At 44.6% G+C, this 21,980-nt stretch overlaps 1 protein-coding gene across 1 annotated transcript in view; it reads left to right on the forward strand.

Moving 5' to 3' along the window:
* The window catches only part of CEP162 (centrosomal protein 162), a 697,428-nt gene that overhangs the window by 97,138 nt on the left and 578,310 nt on the right, over positions 1–21,980 (forward strand). The window contains exons 4-5 of the mRNA XM_069235591.1: positions 6,114–6,266; positions 16,658–16,844. Of these exons, the coding sequence (XP_069091692.1) occupies positions 6,114–6,266; positions 16,658–16,844 (340 nt within the window). The remainder of the gene's footprint in view (positions 1–6,113; positions 6,267–16,657; positions 16,845–21,980) is intronic.

Consider the following 21,980-nt stretch of genomic DNA (forward strand, 5'->3'; position numbering starts at 1 on the left):
TTCTGAGAAGTTTGATACTAAACTTCCCAGTATTCAGTCTAGCCATTATGGAGCTGTGGAGTTCGTTTTTGACAGACTCCCAGCCCATATACTCTTATGGCTACCCTGCACTTACAATGTCTAAGGTTTTGCTTAGACACTGTAGGGGCATAGTGCTCATGCACATATGCCCTCACCTGTGGTATAGTGCACCCTGCCTTAGGGCTGTAAGGCCTACTAGAGGAGTGACTTACCTATGCCACAGGCAGTGGGAGGTTGGCATGGCACCCTGAGGGGAGTGCCATGTCGACTTAGTCATTTTCTCCCCATCAGCACACACAAGCTGGCAAGCAGTGTGTCTGTGCTGAGTGAGGGGTCCCTAGGGTGGCATAAGACATGCTGCAGCCCTTAGAGACCTTCCCTGGCATCAGGGCCCTTGGTACCAGGGGTACCAGTTACAAGGGACTTATCTGGGTGCCAGGGTTGTGCCAATTGTGGAAACAATGGTACATTTTAGGTGAAAGAACACTGGTGCTGGGGCCTGGTTAGCAGGGTCCCAGCACACTTCTCAGTCAAGTCAGCATCAGTATCAGGCAAAAAGTGGGGGGTAACTGCAACAGGGAGCCATTTCTTTACATTAAGCTTCTAACTTGCCTTTCTGAATCCCTCGGGAGACATCAGCCCTCATACCTGAGCAAAGGCCTGTGATCTGGTTCAGTATCTGCAACGAGGCAGTCAGCGTCTAGTTGTGGTTCGCTGGTCGGAATCTCCCTCTCGCGTGTATTGGGACAAGGAAGTGTTTTATAACTAACATGTCAGCGTGATCACAAAATGTCCCTACGCAGGAATGCCAAAGACTAAACTCCTACCACGTCTATTGGCAATGTACCAGACTGTATCCTTTACTGAAGCACAGAGTAATGCGTTATGGAGAACTCCAGTGCTGAAGTAGGCTAAACAGTGTGATATGAAATATAAAACAAGACCGTAGAACTGACTATTTGAAAAATAACAGTACGAAGCCGAATAAAAAGCATTTAGAGCAAAGTGCACGAAGGCTCTAAGCTACGAGCAAAGGAATAAAATACACCAAGGGCAAAATGCACAAAGGCCTAAAGCCTGAAGCTAATGCGCAAAGGATACATAAAACTGACCACACTACAATGTAGGGGAATTGAAAGTAATACCTACATGCATCCAGGTGAGGTCGACCTTGCTGCTGATGGCCTGAGCTTTTTTCATAGTCACTGTACAGGCCAATTAGTCAGGTGAGAAAATTGGTTTAATTGGAGTAAGAGACATTCTTTGGATTAAAAATACGCTCTTGAGCGTGGAACCCGTCTGCGCAGTGCTGGCCGAAGGAATTCAATAAGTATGTTCTCATTCCGGTGCTATGCATGGATTCTTCAATACCAATTGCGAAGTGGTCTGCAAGATTCATACAAAGCATTTGCTATTTTTATTTCCACATTTGAGGGAAATGTTGTTTTTGGAAACAATAGATTCTGGCTTTTTTTCCTTACTATTTTAGATGTAACGGATGCATGGCTTCTACTTTTCACTGAACAAACTTAAAAAGGTGTCAGAAAGGTAGAGCTAATAAAGGCTTTTGTAGAAACAGCGGAGCTTACAACTGATTTACTGTATCAACTACACACCTTCGTGGAGATAAAAGTAGATGTCACAATATCCATTTATGTAATGCAGATATTGAAAGACCGACTTCTGGTAATTACTTAATGTATGAATCGTTAAAAAATAATGTACCTGATTCCAAATATTAAATAATAGGTGCAAGTGGAAAACTCTAACCCACTCTCCTTTATTTGCCCTGAATTCACAATTTAAAAAAAATATATACATTTAGGCACAGAGAGACCGATTTAGAGTTTGCTGGACAGGTTACTTCATCACAAACCTGACAGATATCCTGTCCACCGCATTACCGGACGCGATATCCGTTAAAGTTGTGATGGCGTGTCTCATCCACAGAACTATAAATCAGGCACATAGTCCTTTTTCCATAAATCTATAGAACAGGCTTTACAAGTGTTTTTGCATGCCCCTGTCCATGTACACAAAACCTGCAATTATTTTTGTAAAAGCTGCATCCTGATTCACAGAATAGGGATTAGAATGAAGATTGTGTTTCCTATAGAAAACACATCTCCCATGTGATTAATGGTTAGTGTTGGGGAAATGAAAAGAGAAGTGCATGGCTGACTCCAGTGGGTGGCCATGCAAATGTTTTGGAAACTGGTACAATGTCGGATTTTGTGTGGTTCAAAAAACTTTTGCATGTAATTTCCATCTTCCAAAAACTTGAATATTACAACAACCAAAAGTTAGTGCCATCATGTTTACAGGGTGGATACATGAAAAATACCAGCTGCTTTGTAGGGACTAAGAGAAAATGACCTTTATGTGTCCAGAATACGTACGGGTGATCTAGCCTATTTTCTAATCTAAATATAGAAGTAATGGAGGACTACTGTAGAATGTCACTGACTCATAGAAATGGTCCATTTCGTGTATTGTATGGTAATTCCATTATTATAGCACTCACTACCCTTGACGAGGCACTGAAATGCTTTACAGCGAGTATTATGCTACTCTGGAACTCAAGGTTAGAAGTTCATCCAGTTGTTGTTGGTAATTGGGATTAGTCTAGTAGTGCTCTCAGTGAAACCATTCAGTGCACTTACTCCAGTTTCTCATTTGTAGAATAAATTTAGTGGCGTTAGGTATGATCATTAGTCAGGGTATGTGAGTGTGCAAATTATTAGTGCACTCAATAGAGAGGCTAGATGTACAGTTTCAAAGAAAGGTTGTGCTCTATGAAATGAAGTATGGGAATTCAGATAAAAATACAAGAGACAGAATAAAGTAGACAGGCATATGTCTTAGAGTAGGCTAAGCTTGAGGAGAGGCTTCATGTGGAGAATGGAAGGTAAGGCGAGGCTGATTCAAAAGAAAGAAATGAGATGCAACATTCCAAAATTATAGGCCAAGGTCAGTTTTTTTATGCTGTGTTTTAGGAATATAGTAGATGGAGGCTTTTTTTATATCGCCTGCAATCTGAAGATGCAAAACTAGAAAAAGAAACATTATTTGAATGTGCGATAGTGATATGTTCGGTTCTTTTGACGGACACCAGAATCGTGTTTTGAGAGTGCCCATGAAGTGAGGTCTTCAGAGTTTTTCTAAACTGGAGATGATTCTTCCATCTTCCAAACGCTGTTTTTTTTTCTCCATTTTGGCTTCCTATTACAGAGATTAGAGGCACAAATTGAAATCTGGAGTCACTCCCTTCTACAAATTGAACTTATGTTCATTATCTTCTCGCTGCCTGTATTGTTTGTTCTGAACTGCATCTGTGCTGTCCCCTTTGTCTGTTCTGTACATCCTATAAAGTGTTTTCTTTTTTGTTATTGCTTCTTAATATATTAATGCTCTTCTTTTGCTTTCTTTTCTCCTTTAATTTGTTTTCTCTCTGATGCATGGCTGTACGTGTTTCGTTGTGTATCCAAGTTACTCCACATAAGTCTTCCAGTGCATTCCACAGCAAGGCACTGGACAAGTTTAGTACTCTGGAGCGCTTCCACAAGGCAAAACAGAATGATGTTTTACATAAAGATGATTTGGACAGCACCACTGACAGCCCAGAATCTGACAGTTCAGATGGTAACCATCATAGTCGGATGCATTAATTATGTAGAATAATGAACCTTCTGTAAAACGAGAGTTGTGGAGTGTCGTACATCTAATTTTAAGTTTCCATAGGTGATCATGTATGCTCTTAATTAATTTTTTCACGTCATTGTGTTCTGTTATATGCACTTGATTAACAGCTATAGATTTTTCAGCATTTTGATTGTTATTTGCTCAACTCTGTGCTCAGAACTAAGGGTCAGATATATCAAGCATTTTTCCGGTCGCCGTATTCACTGAATCTGGCTGTTTGTGAATGGAATAATGCATTTTGGTATGGATTAATTCCAAATTGCGATTCATTAACATGTTTACGAATCGCAGTTTGGAATTGTGAATACATACTGATTTAGTATTTGGAAGGGGCTTGTTTAGGGTATCCCTTCCAAATACTGAATCAGAATAGGATGTATGACTGTTCTGCGACCGAATTGTGGTCGCAAAATCTTCACACAATACCACCAACTCAGAGTTGGTGGTAACCCATTCGCAAATGGGAAGGGGAGCCCCTTTGAGAATGTTTTTTACATTTTTTTTAGGGCAGGCTGGAGTTCAATGGCCAACTGCCTGCTCTTAAAAACTAAAAATGAAACTTCATTTTTTCTTTTTAAACACATCCTATTTTCCTTTTAAACAAAATGGGCTGAAAAAATGCTTTATTAAAAAGCAATCACAGACATTGTGGTCTGCTGACAGCAGGCCACCATCCTTGTGATAGCTGTGATTCCTAGAGAGTCACAAATTCCGACCTACTTCATTAATATACAGGCGATAGGTCTATTTGCGACCCACTAGGAATTGCTAGTGAAACTCGAGTGTTTCATACTTTAGGAATACCGATTTCCAAATTGCGATTCAGAGGAAATCAGTTTTCCTAATGTTAGTACATCTGGCGCAAACCTTCTTGCAAATTGTTGTTTTTTAACATTTCACCCTCTCATGTTTTATAGCCGATTTGAATGTAGCTATGATCTTTTTTTTTTTTTTTTTTTTTTTTTAGTAATTTGGAAGTTCTTTTATTCTTTTTGATTACACTAAGTCTTAAATATTTTCTGATACTTGTTTGTTTGTTTTGGTGGTATTTTTGGAAGTGCTAACTGGGTGGTCTCTTTTTTGAGTGGTAAGCATGCCCTCTCATTGCATCAGTTAGTATTGGAAAAGAATCATGCACCTGGAGAAGTTTTTAAGTTAGATATTCTGTGTAAGGTCTGTCCACTGTTAACAAGCGGTGAAAGGTCTAATAGTATTGGTCCTTCCTATCTGGTCACAATTAAGATAATTATAATAATAATAAGATAATTTGTAGAGCGCATAGTTACGTCAGCTGAGGTGTACCAGCGCAGGGGTTTCCTTCCCATGGTACAGAGCATGAAGTGCCAAAAATGCTGATAATATCTAGGTCTAAAGAGGCAAGTTTTTGGATTTCCTCTTAATGAGGAATCAGAGTATTCCATTACTATTTTGACTTGCTTCACAAATTAGAAATGTGATTCTTTTAACTACAAGCCCAGGTACTCTATGTCTGACTTCTAAGGGCTGGGCTTTCGTGTTAAACACCTGTGTGGTGTATGTTGACATAATTAACAAACCTAAGTAAGACTATTCAGAGCCTGTAGCACCGTTGCTGTGTAAGAAGAGGCATATGTGACGGAGACGAATATCGACCACTTGAGTCTTTGAGTTTGCAAGATAGACATTGTCACCGACTTCTTTTCTTTGACTACCTGACCTTGTATGTCTTGAACAGTGAGAGAGGCCATGGCATCCTTAATACTTTGCCAAGAACTTCATAAAATTTGCTAAATGGTAAGTGTATATCTAGAGTGCAAACACTAGAACTGGAATCAGTTACTAAAGTGTACTGGGGTTATGATGATTGCGAAACACACAATTGCGAGAAGGTGTTTAAGCTCACCCACCACATCCACCAAGGTTTCTAAAAATAACCCGTTTTCCTTTAGTCTTCAATGGTTGTGCTACTCAGTAAGATTTAATAAATCCTACTGGCCATAATTTTTCTAATTCTTTGCTTTTCTTGGCTTATGATTTTGTCCATGTTATACTGATTATTTTTTAACATATTTAGGTTTTTGCACAGCTAGCTCTTAACGTTAAAGAACACTCCGAACTTGGGAATTGTGATCCGTCCATTTTTTTCTACAGAATGGGTAGGAATCAGCGATATGTAGTTTTCCCGTTTAAAGATGTCTTTAACTATCAAGGCAAAAAAAATAGGACAATCATTGGCCGATTATTTATTTACAAGCACAAGGTCCTTGTTTTGAGCCATTGTGGAACAGCGTGTATCTGCAAAAAGTGACTCCAACATCTACCCTTGCAAATTTTAAAATACAGTTCAGTTCTCTAGTCCATAAAATATTTTCTTTAAGGGACTCAATTCTTAATTCTTCTTTAATTTTTAGAAATGATTGGCACAAGCCAAAGTTTTCTAAAATCCAACAGGACGTCTCAGCCTATCGAGGAAGTAGATGAGGATGAATATGCGGAGAAAGCCCAGCATCCACACACCGATCATGGGTCTGTTTCTATAAGTCGAGACAGTCTTGAACCCGATGGTAAGAGTTACATGATATTTCTTTATTGCACTCTTCTACCGCTCTTTGCCATAATTTGCAATTCATGATTGCAAGATTAAACATTGGTGAAAATGAACATGCTAGTTCATTTGTATTTATTTTTCTTTAACTTTTTTACTTTACTTGTAGTGTGAATTTGGCGATAAGAGCACTGTTGTGCTGTGCAAGTAGTGGGCTTTTTCTTTTGAGTAGATGAAAAAATGTACACGAGGATGTTGAGGTGACCCTCAAAGTGGAACATTATCCAGCATAGAGAATACAGATGTGAATGAGCGTGCTAGGGACTGTCAATTCATATTGAAAGAGATGTTTAGCATTTCTCCACACTTTGGCACTTTTGTAGATCCACATGCTTCAATCATTCCTCGTCATCAGGCTGGATATCGCAGTACTTTTAAAACAGCATTAAAGAGGGGGGCTTGTCTAAGATGGTGGGCAGGTAAGACATCTTCCTCCGTCTCCCCGTCCTCTCCAAACAGCAAACAGCAGCACCACTTAAGCACCCTACCTGCCACTCTGAACTTCTCCCAATATGAAGTGAGGCCCCCTAGACCGGCTTGGGAAGCAGCAGTGGCTTGTCGGTTCCCTCTGTGGAGAAGTCGGCGTACATTTGTCAGCCCCGGACCCTCCTCTTCTCTGTGCTTAAATTGAGATGGTGGCCGCTATTACCTGCCGCCTACTGGGTGACTCGCCCATCTGTGTCGCAGCCATCTGCAGCCAGCCGGGAGCAGCGAGGACTAATTTGCCGTCTCTCTGGGGGCATAACAGGGGCCTGTGAGCCCTTCTCCAACCTGTAAGTGCTGGTAGCCGTGGTGGGATCAGTCGGGCCACCCCCCTGCAATGAGCTCCAGCCAGTGGTGAGACCCAGCCCTCCAGCACCAGCGATTGTGTCTGTATGCAGACCCCCCACCCTGTGGCAATCTCAGAGGACGTAGTACGGTGGGGCCTGTTGTACTGCAACACTGAGGCCTGGCTTTCAGCCTTTGGTCTTATAGAAGACAAGGGGCCTACCTGCTGCTCCGTCTCGCTGTTGCGGCCTGCATGGTTTAACTCGTGCCCCAAGCGGGCTGAAGTTCGAGCGGCTGTTTGTGTGGGCCCTTGAGGCACTGTGGCAGTGTTGGGTGCGAGGCCCTGGGGGGTGCCTAACTGGACAGGAGTGAGCTGAGGGGTGCCCCTCCCCCCTTGAGGCCGCTGACCACCGCAGCCTCTGCCAGGTGGGGGTGGTGGGGGGTCAGTACAATCCTCACAGCTTTATTATTGAGGCCATGCGCACCACAGGCATCCAGTGGTGGGTTTGGGGCCATCATTGCACAGTGAAACATGAGCAGCAGCCATACCAGGGCCCTACCAGATATAGGGCCTCTGAGACTCTGCCCACTCAGTGGGGAACCTCTCATGGTTTAAGGGGCCGCAAACACACTACTAGCAGTACCCGGAGTCCCCTGCCCAGCTGCAATGGCCCCATTGGTAGTGGTATACTGGGCTCTAGACTTCTTGAACCATGGTGGGGGCTGGCGACACATGGAACACAAGCGGTCATTGCTTCTGCTTGCTGTCTTCTCTCCGGAACTGGCTTAGACTTGAAGGAGCCGCCCGACCCTCCTGTTGCCCCTGTGTGAGCAAAAAGCGCATGTGACACTCAGCCCGTGGAAGACTCAGCCATGTCAGCGCCTAGGGGTAAGAGAGACCGCTCACTCAAAGATATGCTGGTGAAGGTTACTGGAGGCCAGGCCAGTGACACGCTCCCAGCGGTAAACCTAGATTAGCTCAGGAATCCGAAGCCCTTCTTAGAAGTGCTTTTTGCCTTTTTCCGGGAAGACCTTCAGACAGTCAAAAAAGATCTCTCTTCTGATCTTTGGAAAGTGTGACGCGACATGGATAACATTGGTGAAAGAGTAGAGGCCCTCGCAGAAAACGACACAGGACGCAGTGACAAGATCGAATGGCTCCAGCAAGAAATTATCCAGTTGCAGGAGCAGCAAATTGACCTCCCATGCCAAAGACTTGGAGAGCTGCTCGAGGCGGAACAACATACAAATCTGGGGTGCTCCTACAGCTGCTGAAGGTTCGGACCTAGGAGAATACATAGACCTCTCTTCCTCCACATATTGGGAGGTTCGACAGAAATGGAGATGAAGTTGGACTGGTTCCACTGCGTCGACCTGCTGAGGCCCACCAGCGAACCCGAGGATATTTTAGTTTGTGTTCATGACTTCCAGGTTAAGGAATTGATTCTATGCGGGGCCCGAGACCAGCACCCACTTCAGTTTTGGGGGCACACACCAATGCCGTTTCAAGACTTTACGCCCTCTATTCTGCAAAAGTGACAGGAGTTTCGGCCAATCACGGCCCACTTGAGGAACGAGAGGGTACCCTACTCCCGGGTTCACCAATTTTGAATAATCTTCAGACTTGGCGGTAAAGTGCACCAGATTAGCTCTCTCAAGGAAGCCTGCCAAGTGCGGGGCATTGAGGTATCCGCCCAGGACTCTTGTTCGAGCAGCTCCCGGAATCGCTCGCTGCTCAGACGGCAGCGCAGATGGAAGCCCTGCAAGCAATGTGATGCCCTGCATCCTGACCCAGAGGCCATGGCGCTTGAGAGACAATCAGTATTGGACTCGCTTAAGGGGGACTCTGACAGACTTTGGGCCTAATGAAATGGGGCATCCCACCCACTGCCATATGCAGGTGGGTAGGGAACACAAAGGCCGGGATGGGAAGCGGAGATGCCTACAATTTTATTCTACAACTTTCCATCCTCCTGAGGGTGTGATCCTTCTACAGAGTGCCTCTTCTTAGCTTCTGACCCACCCGTCAGGCTCGTTCATCTTCTCAACTGTCCATGTTCTACAAACTGATGCTTGATTTTCAAGAGTTTTGTGTTTCTTGTTTGTTTTTGCAAAATATTTGGTATACTGGCTTCGTTCCCAAACTGGGTTCTTGCAGGTTGCTAGCATGTCACCGTGCTGGTGGGGAGGAGGGTAGACCGTTCCACATCACATGCACAATAACCCCCTGCATCACCATATTGACATTTAAGCCGCAGACACACTGCCATGGAACTGAACATTATCACCCTTAACATCCAGGGTCTAAATAACCCCGCTAAGAGACTAGCAGTTCTTTACCTCTTGGAGAAGTCCAGAGGGGACATCTGTTTACTACAAGACACACGTTTGCTTTCCAAAGACACCCATAGAATGCGCTGTCGGTGGCTCCCACGTCAAATCTGGTCCTCCTGCCCAGTCAAGAAAGGGGGTGTGGCCATCCTGTTTTCCTGTGAATTTCAGGAAAAAATCCTGTCCACATTAGCGGACATCAAGGGTCGCTTTCTAGCAATCCGTTTTAGAGTAGGGACCTTCTCTTTTGCGCTGGTGAACATCTATGTCCCTAATGAATTTTAGGAAGAGTTTGTAATGAGTTCTTTGTCTATGGTTCTTTAATCCCCAGACACGGCGGTGTTGGTGCAGGGCAACTTGAACTAGGTCATGGACAGTGACTTGGACCACTCTGGCCAACGATCAGCTCAAACAGGGGCCTTCTCTGTGTCTGGCCTACGCTGGCTTTCAGATTGCGGACTTCATATCTTATGGTGGGGACTGTATCCCTCCTCACATTCTATTTGGCTGTCCATAAGATGTGCACCTGCACTGACCACTTTTAAGCAACTGCATCCCTCTGGGACGTTGCTCCGGAGGTGTCCATCGCCCCTCGCTCACTCTCCGACCATGCGCCTGTATCTCTCACACTCAAAGTGCCCCAAGCCTTCCCATTGGTGCTTGCACGACTTCGTGTTGAGGTCCCTGGCATCTGTCACGTTCCATCAAAACAGCAATTACCTCTTACATTCAGATTAATGACAATGGGGTGACTTCTCTCTCCATCCTCTAGGAAACCCTGAAGTTGGTGGTGCACGGAGAGCTGATAGTTATCTTTATGGCCAAAAAACGTCACTGCAGGATAAGAGGAGCGCTCTTGAACGGTCAGTCGCTGAGTTCTAAACTATTCAAAAGCGCGTGGGACCCTAGGATCTGGCAAGAGTTAGAAACTACCCGGCTCCTACTCAAATGTCTGGATTGAGCTAGGGCAGAATATGCCATGAAGTGTCTCAAACATAAATTCTATTTGAGCAGTAATCAAAGTAGCCGCATGTTAGCATATCGGTTGTGCAGCAGGATCCAGGCGGGAACTGTGAAAGCAATCTGCACTGGCACGGATAAGGAAGTTCGATCGCCAGAGGGAACAGTCTCCACATTTCAGGACTTTTACAGGTCCTTCTATGCAAGCACAGACAGCCCTGGTAGTAGCCCAGGGAATTACCTTCAAAACATTCCTCTCACCACCCTACCTGCAGCAGAAGCTTTGGCTTTGGATCAACCTTTTTGCATTGAGGAGGTGATCTCGGCCACAGTCCGACTGAAACTAATGGAAGACACGGTACCAGATTGCTTTAGTGCACAATTCTCTGAGGTCTTCTGCCACGAATTGGTCCCCATATTCACCAGGGTGTACAATTCCCTTGCAAATTCTGGGTCCCTCACAGAGTCCATGCTGGAAGTGGTCATTACAGTAATTCCGAAACTAGGCACGGACCCAGCACACCGCGGGTTGTACAGACCTATGTCCCTTTTAAATATAGATGCCAAGCTTTATGCTGCATCTTAGCTCATAAGCCACATGATGCTTGGCTTGATCAATCCCGACAAGGCGGGCTTCATCCCAGCACGCAAATACAGTGAAAATGCCAAGCACCTGCTACACCTTACAGATAAAGCCCGGCGGTCTCAAAAGGAAGCTTTGCTCCTGCATTTCGATGCGGAATATGCTTTTGGCAGGGTCTGCTGGCCCTACTTCTTCAAGTTGGTCCGGAAATTCGGCTTTGGTGAGCATTTCTGTAAATAGATAGCATCTACAGCACTCCAAGGGACTTGGTCAGGGTCAGTGGTATTAAGTCGCTACCTTTTCCCATCCAGAGGGGCACATGTCCGGACTGTCCTTTGTCCTCTCTCCTTTTTGCTCCTAATACGGAGCCGATGGCTCAACACTTGAGGGACAACTCGCACATCCAGGAGATTCCCTTCAGCCGGAGCCACCACTTGAAAAGCCTCTACGCGAACAATGTAATTCTTTCCATCACAGACCTGGAGACGTTACTTCCGGCTTTGATAGAGGAGCTTGGTGCTTTCGGAGAAGTCTCTGGCTCTAAGGTAAACATGCAAAAATCACAGATCTTGAACCTCACTGTTAGTTCAACGCTAGAGGCGACCCTCCACTCCCTCTTCCCCTTTGAGTGGACAGTGAAGTTCATTCCATGCCTAGGCATTGAGATAGCTCATTCAGCTGCCAGAATTGTGTCGGTCAACTACCCTGCCTTCATCTCACAGACCCATAGAGACTTGGAGTCGCCTTCATCTCTCTTATTTCGGAGGGGTCACTGCGGTCAAGAAGACTGTGCTTCCCCGCACCCTTTATCTATTTCAGACCCTCCCCCTCACTCCACCTTTGACCGCGATTCGTATTCTTCACATGATGGGTTTTTATCAGACACTTGAGGTACCGACCGAAAGGGGAGGGTGGGTTTGCAGTTCCCCATCTGCTCTGATATTATCAGGCTGCTCAGCTCCTCTTTATTGTAGAGTGGAACCGCCCGCTCACGGGGAAGCACTAGACATTTATGGATCAACCAATTTCCAGTTCACATATATGAAAGGAGGTCTGGATACCCCATAAACATAGGCCTCTACTCCTCCCCCATAACTGGCTCTACACTACAAGTCTGGGATTCAATAGCTATCAAAGCAGGCCTCACAACATTCCCTGCCCCTATGACTCCAATTTTAGCAAACCCAGACTTCCGGCCCGGAATACAGCCTGAACAATTTTTCAGATGGACAGATGAGGGGTGCAAACACATAGGTTACTTCTTTGACTCTCTAGAAGTGATCTCTTTCAATTGCCTCAAAGATGATTATTCCCTCCAAGACGCTGACCTGGCGGCTGTCTTCAGTTGCGCTACTGGGTGATAGGGTCTGAGATGAGACTGAGCACGGGACGACCACTGACCCTATTTGAAAGATTGGTGCTTCTCAAGAGTGATGACAGGCACCTCATATCGGAACTGTATACCCTCCTGAATCAGGGCGACCTGCACCCAAATCCAAAGGGTGGTAGGAGGAGGAACTGGGTAGATCTCTCTCTAAAAAAGAGTGGGCAGAGGTCTTTTACAGGGCTCTCCACACAGCGCAGAACATGTCTAGTACTGAGACTGCATTCAAGATTATCTCTTATTGGTACTTGACCCCGGTATGACTGCAGCGGTGGAAGCATGGTAGCTCCTCAGAATGTTGGCGAGGATGCAGCGGCACTTGGACACTACTACATTCTCTTTGACATCGCCTCAAGCTTAGGCGCTATTGGGAACTGATCCTCCAAGACATTAATAGTGCCTACACCATCCTAGGCCTCCTCAGTCCCTTGACCTATCCTCTTTGATCTCTTTGGGGAAGGCAAATGGCTCTGGCCTTGAAGGCAGCACACCAAACCATACTCTCTTTATGGGGCACGGACAAACACCTGAGCACATCTACTGGCTACATAGATTGTGGTACATCTTGGGATGGAGAAGTTATCCCTTGCAGCATACCTGGGCCACACACGATATGCGGATATCTGTGCCCCCTTCATTAATTTACTATCCTCTGAATTTAGGGAGCTGGTGTGCCTGGTATACTTGAGGTATGTCGGCTGATTCCTGAAGAGCCCTCTCCTGAAACATAAGGGGACCACCACTCATCCTGTTCTCACAACCATCATATTACTTAATACATGTCCACTGAGACAGACCTTCCGGCCACGGATTGCTCTGAGCATTGTGGGTGGGACGGGTGAGTTTTGGGGTTTTGTTTTGATGTGTATGTTTTGTTTCCATTTCAAATTGCCTATCTGACTCTGCCGGCCTCCGGCTTGTAGGTGGATGCTGGGGACATAATGATACTAGCTTTCTGCTCTTTTTCACAGCCGGCCTCTGGGGGTTGTAGGCCTCATTCTGTGTAAGGACAATGTGACAGCCATATTAATAAACAGAATTGATCCTAAAACAAACCGCATTAAACGTGTTAAAATAACCATATGCCAAACAATTGTGCTTGTTTAGTAGCACATCCCCCTCATTTGAAACAACACACACTTCCGCCAATGAGGAGGATATTAGAGCTTCCTACTTCCCATAGAGGTCTCAATAGGTCAGATTTCTACTGTATGTTATATCTGACGGAGTCTCCTGAAAATGCTCTGCTCTGTTTTGGGTTATTTGATACATTGATACAAATTCCCTGGCATTCTGTCAGTCCCAGCTTCATCTGTACTGTTTTTTTCTGGGATAAATTCACTTTTTTTCTGGTCCTGGGAAGAAGTTCAAACTGTCACCAACCAAGAGAAGGAAAATATACCTCTCTAAAAGATGTGTTCTTCTTGTGAGCACTGAATGTTCTGCTAATGACCCTCACTTCAAATGTGTTATATTCCAGCCTCTTGGTGTGATAACTGTCAGACTTTCCTTACACAGACACTCAAGAAGAGAGGATGGTGACTGACATCAGAGGGACAATTTTGTGTGCAGTTCTCCACCAAGGACCTCACCAAGGTGGCACAAAAATGAAATCTTTAGGAGTTGTAGAGCTGCAATTGTCTGATAACTCACTAGTATCTGCCACTCAAAGAGAAACATCAAATGTTCCTCTAATAAGGTATCTGAGCACTCTACACTGAAGAAGGCACAAAAACAGCTCCTCTGAGGCTCTTGAAGTTCCCACCTGAACCATTGAGGATGGGAGGCCTTTCATCAACCAAGAAGGGAACACCACTGACAACCATCAAACTAATAGATTACTGCTCCGTTATTGACATCATTGATGACTGTTTTATCAATGACACCATTGACTACCTGTTCAGTGACGCAGTCAGCACTATTTCACCTGTGCAGGTGGTCCACTGATTCATGCGTTGCTGTTTAAGTTGTTCTCTCAACTGCCAGTCCATATTCTGGATTATGAACTAGAAGCTGACATTTGTTACCAGAAGCACTCGTTTACAGCCTACAATCCAACCCAGTTGAATGTACAAAATATTCCAGATTACTGGAGAGGAATATGGGTAGTCTCTTTGTGATGCAGGCTTCGGAGAAGCTGTTGAGAAATAGCAGGAGTATGGCAAATGTTGTAGAGCCTATGAGCAGTCTTATGAGATCAGACAGTACCACTGGAGCGAACCAATGAAGAAGGTGGCTGTAAACTTCCATATTACCCTGCAACAACTTTCAGAAGATCCACAGATTAAACCTTACTACTTGTTTCCCCATCAGGTTCTCTACAACTTCCTCTGGTGCCACCAGCCCATCCTCAGCCATCTTCATTGCCAGGATCACATCCATACCCTCCTAATCAGTTTCCACTACCAGTGCGCCCACTACCTCCTATACTTCAGGATCTGGTTGAAGATGAAGGAGATGAACCACTTCAGGGTGACTCAAACCAGAGTACTTTTTGATGGCATACAGAAGAACTATTGAAGATCTACATAGTTAACACTGTGCTTCCCCCCTCATTTCAGGCTTCATAAAAAAAGGAGTAAGTGCAGGTCTGCAGGTAATATGTTAACCATAATCATGCCCTAGACTTTGTTTAGTGTCCTTTCCACCTACATACAATAATTATATATTTCTCCTCCTTATAGCGATTACAAAATCATTCCACCATACTCACCCCAAAAACATTATGGGCCTGATTACAACTTTGGAGACTGTGTTAAACCGTCCCAAAAGTGACCGATATACCACCCACTGTATTACGAGTTCCATAGGATATAATGGACTCGTAATACGGCAGGTGGTATATCCGTCACTTTTGGGACGGATTAATACCCTCCTCCAAAGTTGTAATCAGGCCCTATGTTCTCAGAAGGGTAATGGCCTACTGTGATGATATTCACAATAGGTAAGTGCATTCTGCATTATAGGATCGTCATTGATAGTCAAGCAGCACAGAATTATTCAAGGTTTATGACTTCAAGTAAAATTCCTACGATGCAGAACTGTCTACAGGTATTTTACTTTTCCTTCTCGTACTAGCCTGCCTCTATCTATTTCTCTATCTCAACCTCTCTTCCAATCTTTGCCTACCGCTACCTCTGACTCTGTCTCTCTGCTCCGGGCCCTTAGCCATGATATATTTTGGCTGTTTTTCTGAAAGATTAATGTATAGTTCAAAAATGTTTGGCATAGTGATAGCTTGAATTATCAGAAAATGAGCACTCAAATTCAAAGTTTTTCTCAACCGTTGGCGCTAAAGTAGGGGTTGATTGTGGCCCCCTAATATTCTTATGATTTCAATGTTTGAGGCTACCTCTGAGATTACCCATGTTCCATTCATATGCTGAAGCTTAATACTGCGGTAATTTACCAAGTTCCAACCTTGGCTGTAAATGTCAACTTTGAATCTGGATGTTATTGGCAACCACGGGTTAGGATGCACACCGAAATCGGATGACTAATGACATTTTCAGATTGATTTCCCATTATTCACTCACATATGTCACGTAGTCCCTGTACGCCTCTCCCATAAGGGGCATGAAACGTGCACTGCAGATACATTGTACAGCCTTTCGAAGAACATATATGCATTGCACTACTACAGCTTCTTACAGTGATACAACACTCTTTACGCTGTATGGTCCTATTGAAGGTCTGCCCTATCAGCCAAGTTCTGACCACTGACTCTTTTCGATCACTTATCCCGATGCGACTTCTTAGTGTAGTTAAGCACAGTCAATCTTATGGTCCAGATCGTTCAGTTTGCATCGTTAGCTCACCAATTGCTGTATTGTCTTTAAGTATTCATTTGCTGATATGGTTTTGTTTTTGTTTTGTTGCAGTTGAATTAAATCAGCCTTCTTTTGGTGTGAATTTAAATAATTTGTTTTGATGGCCAACATCAGACGATATTCAAAACGTTTCGCCGGAAATTCCTTGTAGACACTGGATCATGCTAAAATTTATATTTGACACTTTTAGTGGAAAAGATCCCTGTCCACCGTCAAAGTTGATGTCCTGCATGGTTCAGAAATACTGCCTTTTATCATTTCAGTCTCCTGCCAGAGGAGTAATTTGTTACTCTGCTGTGCCATGGTTGCTGCATCCTTGAGCAGTGCTTTGTACAATCACATTGAATATATTGAAGGCCAGGTTATGGGGTCTTATTTTAGCTCATCTGTCACAAGCCCATAGTACTTTGAAGGAATAATGTCAATACGAGTATTGAAGTAGTATTTGGAGGGCAGTGCTGGAATCTGATTAAATGTGCTTGTTCTGATTTTAGATTCGGTTGTGGCCTCTGGGCCGAATCATGCTGCTTTCGGGATTGGGCTGGACACGTTGGAGGAACAGGAGGAGAAAGAACGCTTCTTTGCCAGATTCGAGAGAGGAGCGTCGTCCACAATCGATTATTCTCGATTAAACAAAGAGATGGATTCTGCGGACTCCATTCAACTCGCAGCCTTGATTGGGTAAACAGATAATACAAAGAAAAATTAACCTTTTTTTATTTTATTTTTATGGTCCCACACCTAATGTATTTTCGTGCCTTTAAAAAAACAAAAAAGATAAAGAAAAACGTGGCCAATGCAAAGTTAAAAGTGGTGGCCTTTCGATTGCACAGTGGCCGGAGCTGCTGTTCACACATACATACCTCAGAGAGTGTTCTCTTGTCTGCAGCACTCGACCAGGAATTGTAAGGGTGAATAGTTTTATATTTCACATTCCAGACAATCCATCATTGTTGATGCCATCGGTGCACTGCTTATACTGAGTGCTTAATTTTTGCCGGGTGTCGCACCTGGTGAGCACTCAAGAATGGGCCTTAGATGTCATCTTCAGACTTTGACCCAGAGCGAGAAATACAGAAAAGGGAGAAGAAAAGAGGAAGAGAAACTAGGCAGAGTGTGACATGAAAAAGCAGGAGTGAAAATCATCCTGCTCGAGTGAGATAAAGAGACAAAAATCACAGGGTGGTTGAAGAGGGATGAGGAGAATCAAGACTAGGTAGCATTGATATAAGGCATTCAACAGCACAGGTGATGGGCTCCTAAAGAAAACTTTAGCCCCACACACTTATTTTTTCACAAATTAAAGACGATTGTTCATGTTAATTTGCGTTTACGCGCTGCCATTAGCAATATATTTCACAGCATCTACTATTACTTTAAACCTTATGTAGCAAGGAAAGTAGGCAACGGGGTGAAGCTGGGCGGCTCAATATGCAGGGGCTTAAGCTTCTTCAGTAAATAGAGAAATTATCATACTCGATGTTCTTATGGTCTGTAGTGATTTTTATGTAATGTATTCCCTAGGTCAGAGACCTGCCCTCTTGGCACCTCTCATTATCCTCTGTTTCCTGGTCTACTGGGGGTGTCTTCTCTGTTCCAAAACATTTCATTTACATGTCAGATTAGTTCTGAAAAAGGTACTCCGAATCTTAGTGAAAGCTGCAAGGGGTGCTGCAAAACCAGTGCTTAATTTGTGCCGTTGGTTGCCATCACTTGGCCCCGCATTTCACTTCGCCCACCAGCTGTATTACAAAGTGGTGCAATACCACGGCCCGCCACGTGGTGGTGCTGTGCTTGTGAATCTGCTTCAGTATCACCTGCCTCCTCCTTGCTCTGTATTTTGAAAATTCTTTCAAACCCTGATTGAACTGTAGCATGCTGGCCAGTTCTACAGTCCAGCCATTAAAAAAAAAAAAAAAATACACAGCAAATCAAAAAACCCACAGATGTGAATTGCGCACTGTTGTGCTTAATGTGCTCGTATATTGAGCCAGTGGTATGCAACCACTGGTGCAACCAATCAGAACTCCGCTCACTTGGTGTTGAAAAACTACACCCTTACCCGTATAGAACTAACAAGGCACGCAGAGAACCGCAGGGTCAGTGGTCTTTCAGTTGATCTCAGGCTCATCTGCACTGACAGAGGTGCTGTCTGGAGATATCAGCGCTGCCACCCAACTGCTGGCCACGAGTCTAAGATTCTAGACTTCCTTCAAAAAGTGCTAAATGCTTGCGCAACATGGCTCCAACTTTCTTCACCATTTAATGTTCTATTGTCTCTTTCGTAGTACAACTTGTTTTGCACATTGACGCAAAGGTGGTGTTCTCTGTAGCTTAACATAGCTGAAGGCACTGAGACACACTGCCAGCAGCGCAGTTGGTCCATGCATACTACCAAACAAAGCCTTCTTAAGCATATGTTATACAGGAGGAATTATATACATTGCTTGGGAAAGGCAGACACACTGACCTTCTGCACCTGTGACCATTCCTGTAGTGATGTTCTTACCTTTGGTATCGCCTCATTTATTTGATTCCCGACGTCTGCGTTTTTGCTTTTCCAATCTATTAACGTGGCATTTATGTAAATCGCATTCTGCTCTCTTTTGCTCCGCTCTCTGAACCAAAGAAACATACTTGACAGTAGAGGGAGCTGTTTCACAACCTTAATATCTTCCCTTGTCTGTCAATGACGTAGGAATTTATACTTTACTAAGCTGCTTTGCAAGTACAGTTGTTTACTGCAGCCCTGGTTACTTTAGACCATTCCTAAAATAGGCCAGGTGGCATATGTATTTTTCCGTCTCCATGTTTGGTAGTCACTGTTTTGCAATACTCAAGCGTGGTCTTTTCCAGTCCCATTAAAACCTATAAGTGTCTTCAATAAATGCGCCTAGAAACAAGAGAAAGCAGAGTAATAGTTAATGTCACAATTTCTACTGAAGTCATCACCACCAAGTGTACTGTCTTGCAAACAATTCAAATGTAAGTTTCTTTCTGTTTGCTGATGCTGCGCAGATATTTGCTTTCCAGCATTCCTCCACTTCTGTAGAGACTATATCACCCAAGTACTTCAGTGTTATGTTTTTTGTCCACTTATTCGAAACTGTAAAACCTGAATCCTCAATAATCTGTTTATGGCAGTCACGCTAATACTCTAGTTTCCTGGCTCCTTACCTTCCTCAGTTTGCCCATATCCCTGCCACCAAATATGCCAAGCATCTCTCCCTGCCTTGTGTGTGCACCCTCGCGCAATCATTGTTCCGCCAGAGGGTGTAGATTGGAACCTGCTGCTCTCGTTCTTAGGAAATTGTTTACTTTAAATACAGGCCTAGAACTTTAGTTTTTTTGTTTTTGTTCTTTTTTTTTGTTTTACACATTTTCAGCCCGTTTTCTGCTCTAGTAGCCAATGCTAAGTATTTCGGATTTAACCCATGCAATCTGCAGCATGATCAACCTAACCTCAACATCTTGTGCTTTGAGAACCATCACCAGTGCTCTCTATGCTACCCTCGGTTCGAGGTCCCGCTGGACATGCTTGGTTTGCTTGCAGACTAATGCTGCATCAATCACTAAAGAGATGTTTAAGGAAATTACCATGATGGAAAATGGGGTAATTAAGTAGGTGGTCTTGGGTACTAGGCACGATGCCAATAACAGTTTCTGCGGTGAGGTAGCCAGGCAAACCTACCAAGATCCTCTCACTTCCATGCTGAGATCTGCCCTAATGACTGTAAGCAAACGATGCTTGGGAGTATCCCTCCCTCTGCCCCACAGCTAAGGGAGAGCATCGGTACAGTAAGAAACACAAAAGGCAAGCCTCCTCTTGTGTATGGGCATGCTCTTGGTATCCCCTCGAAACACAGACAGTAAAGAAGCAGAAGTACTAAGCTGAGACTAACCCTTCTGTACTTGGTCCAACCACTAGCTACTCTAGACCTCTTGAGACGTCTCCAAAGGTGTCTGATCTTTCTTCCTCTCCAGCACTGCGAATGGCTCAAGGGATGGTCCTATAATTGGGAGATTACATGAGGGTATCATCGTTTTGTAAAACTCCTCTGGATTACATCTCACATTGTAATCTGTTGTGATCCAGTAGCCTTGAGGTATTCATCCTGCAGCACTGATTGATATAACTGTTACAAACGCCATATCTTTTCCAACCGAACATGCAAATTATGGACTTGTGAGACACATGAGTATATTTAGCATTTGTTTTATGCTCTCCAGTGATCTACCAGGTCTCAGTTATAGGACCTTCCCTTGAGCCATTCACAGTGCTGGAGAGGAAGACAGAAGGGGATGAGAAGGATCCATGATTACATCAACTGCACAGTTCTAGTCACCCCAGTTAATGTTGGCAGACGGGTGTATTCGGCAATACTGTGGAATTGTGACTGATCAAATCCAGGAACATAACCACTTGCCAGTAGCGCATCCACTCAATCCAGTTTGCCCACTATCACATCTTCCATCTCGGTCAGTGTAGGAAAGTACCATCTTGCCTGGCATGTTACCCCCATTTTTCACTGTATATATGTTGTTTTAGTTGTATGTGTCACTGGGACCCTGGTAACCCAGGGCCCCAGTGCTCATAAGTGTGCCTGAATGTGTTACCTGTGTAGTGACTAACTGTCTCACTGAGGCTCTGCTAACCAGAACCTCAGTGGTTATGCTCTCTCATTTCTTTCCAAATTGTCACTAACAGGCTAGTGACCATTTTTACCAATTTACATTGGCTTACTGGAACACCCTTATAATTCCCTAGTATATGGTACTGAGGTACCCAGGGTATTGGGGTTCCAGGAGATCCCTATGGGCTGCAGCATTTCTTTTGCCACCCATAGGGAGCTCTGACAATTCTTACACAGGCCTGCCACTGCAGCCTGAGTGAAATAACGTCCACGTTATTTCACAGCCATTTTACACTGCACTTAAGTAACTTATAAGTCACCTATATGTCTAACCTTTACCTGGTAAAGGTTAGGTGCAAAGTTACTTAGTGTGTGGGCACCCTGGCACTAGCCAAGGTGCCCCCACATTGTTCAGAGCCAATTCACTGAACTTTGTGAGTGCGGGGACACCATTACACGCGTGCACTACATATAGGTCACTACCTATATGTAGCTTCACAATGGTAACTCCGAAAATGGCCATGTAACATGTCTATGATCATGGAATTGCCCCCTCTATGCCATCCTGGCATAGTTGGCACAATCCCATGATCCCAGTGGTCTGTAGCACAGACCCTGGTACTGCCAAACTGCCCTTCCTGGGGTTTCACTGCAGCTGCTGCTGCTGCCAACCCCTCAGACAGGCAGCTGCCCTCCTGGGGTCCAGCCAGGCCTGGCCCAGGATGGCAGAACAAAGAACTTCCTCTGAGAGAGGGTGTTACACCCTCTCCCTTTGGAAAATGGTGTGAAGGCAGGGGAGGAGTAGCCTCCCCCAGCCTCTGGAAATGCTTTGTTGGGCACAGAGGTGCCCAATTCTGCATAAGCCAGTCTACACCGGTTCAGGGACCCCTTAGCCCCTGCTCTGGCGGGAAACTGGACAAAGGAAAGGGGAGTGACCACTCCCCTGACCTGCACCTCCCCTGGGAGGTGTCCAGAGCTCCTCCAGTGTGCTCCAGACCTCTGCCATCTTGGAAACAGAGGTGCTGCTGGCACACTGGACTGCTCTGAGTGGCCAGTGCCACCAGGTGACGTCAGAGACTCCTGCTGATAGGCTCCTTCAGGTGTTAGTAGCCTATCCTCTCTCCTAGGTAGCCAAACCCTCTTTTCTGGCTATTTAGGGTCTCTGTCTCTGGGGAAACTTTAG

The sequence above is a fragment of the Pleurodeles waltl genome, chromosome 5 (assembly GCF_031143425.1).
Source record: "Pleurodeles waltl isolate 20211129_DDA chromosome 5, aPleWal1.hap1.20221129, whole genome shotgun sequence".
Classification (NCBI taxonomy): Eukaryota; Metazoa; Chordata; class Amphibia; order Caudata; family Salamandridae; genus Pleurodeles; species Pleurodeles waltl.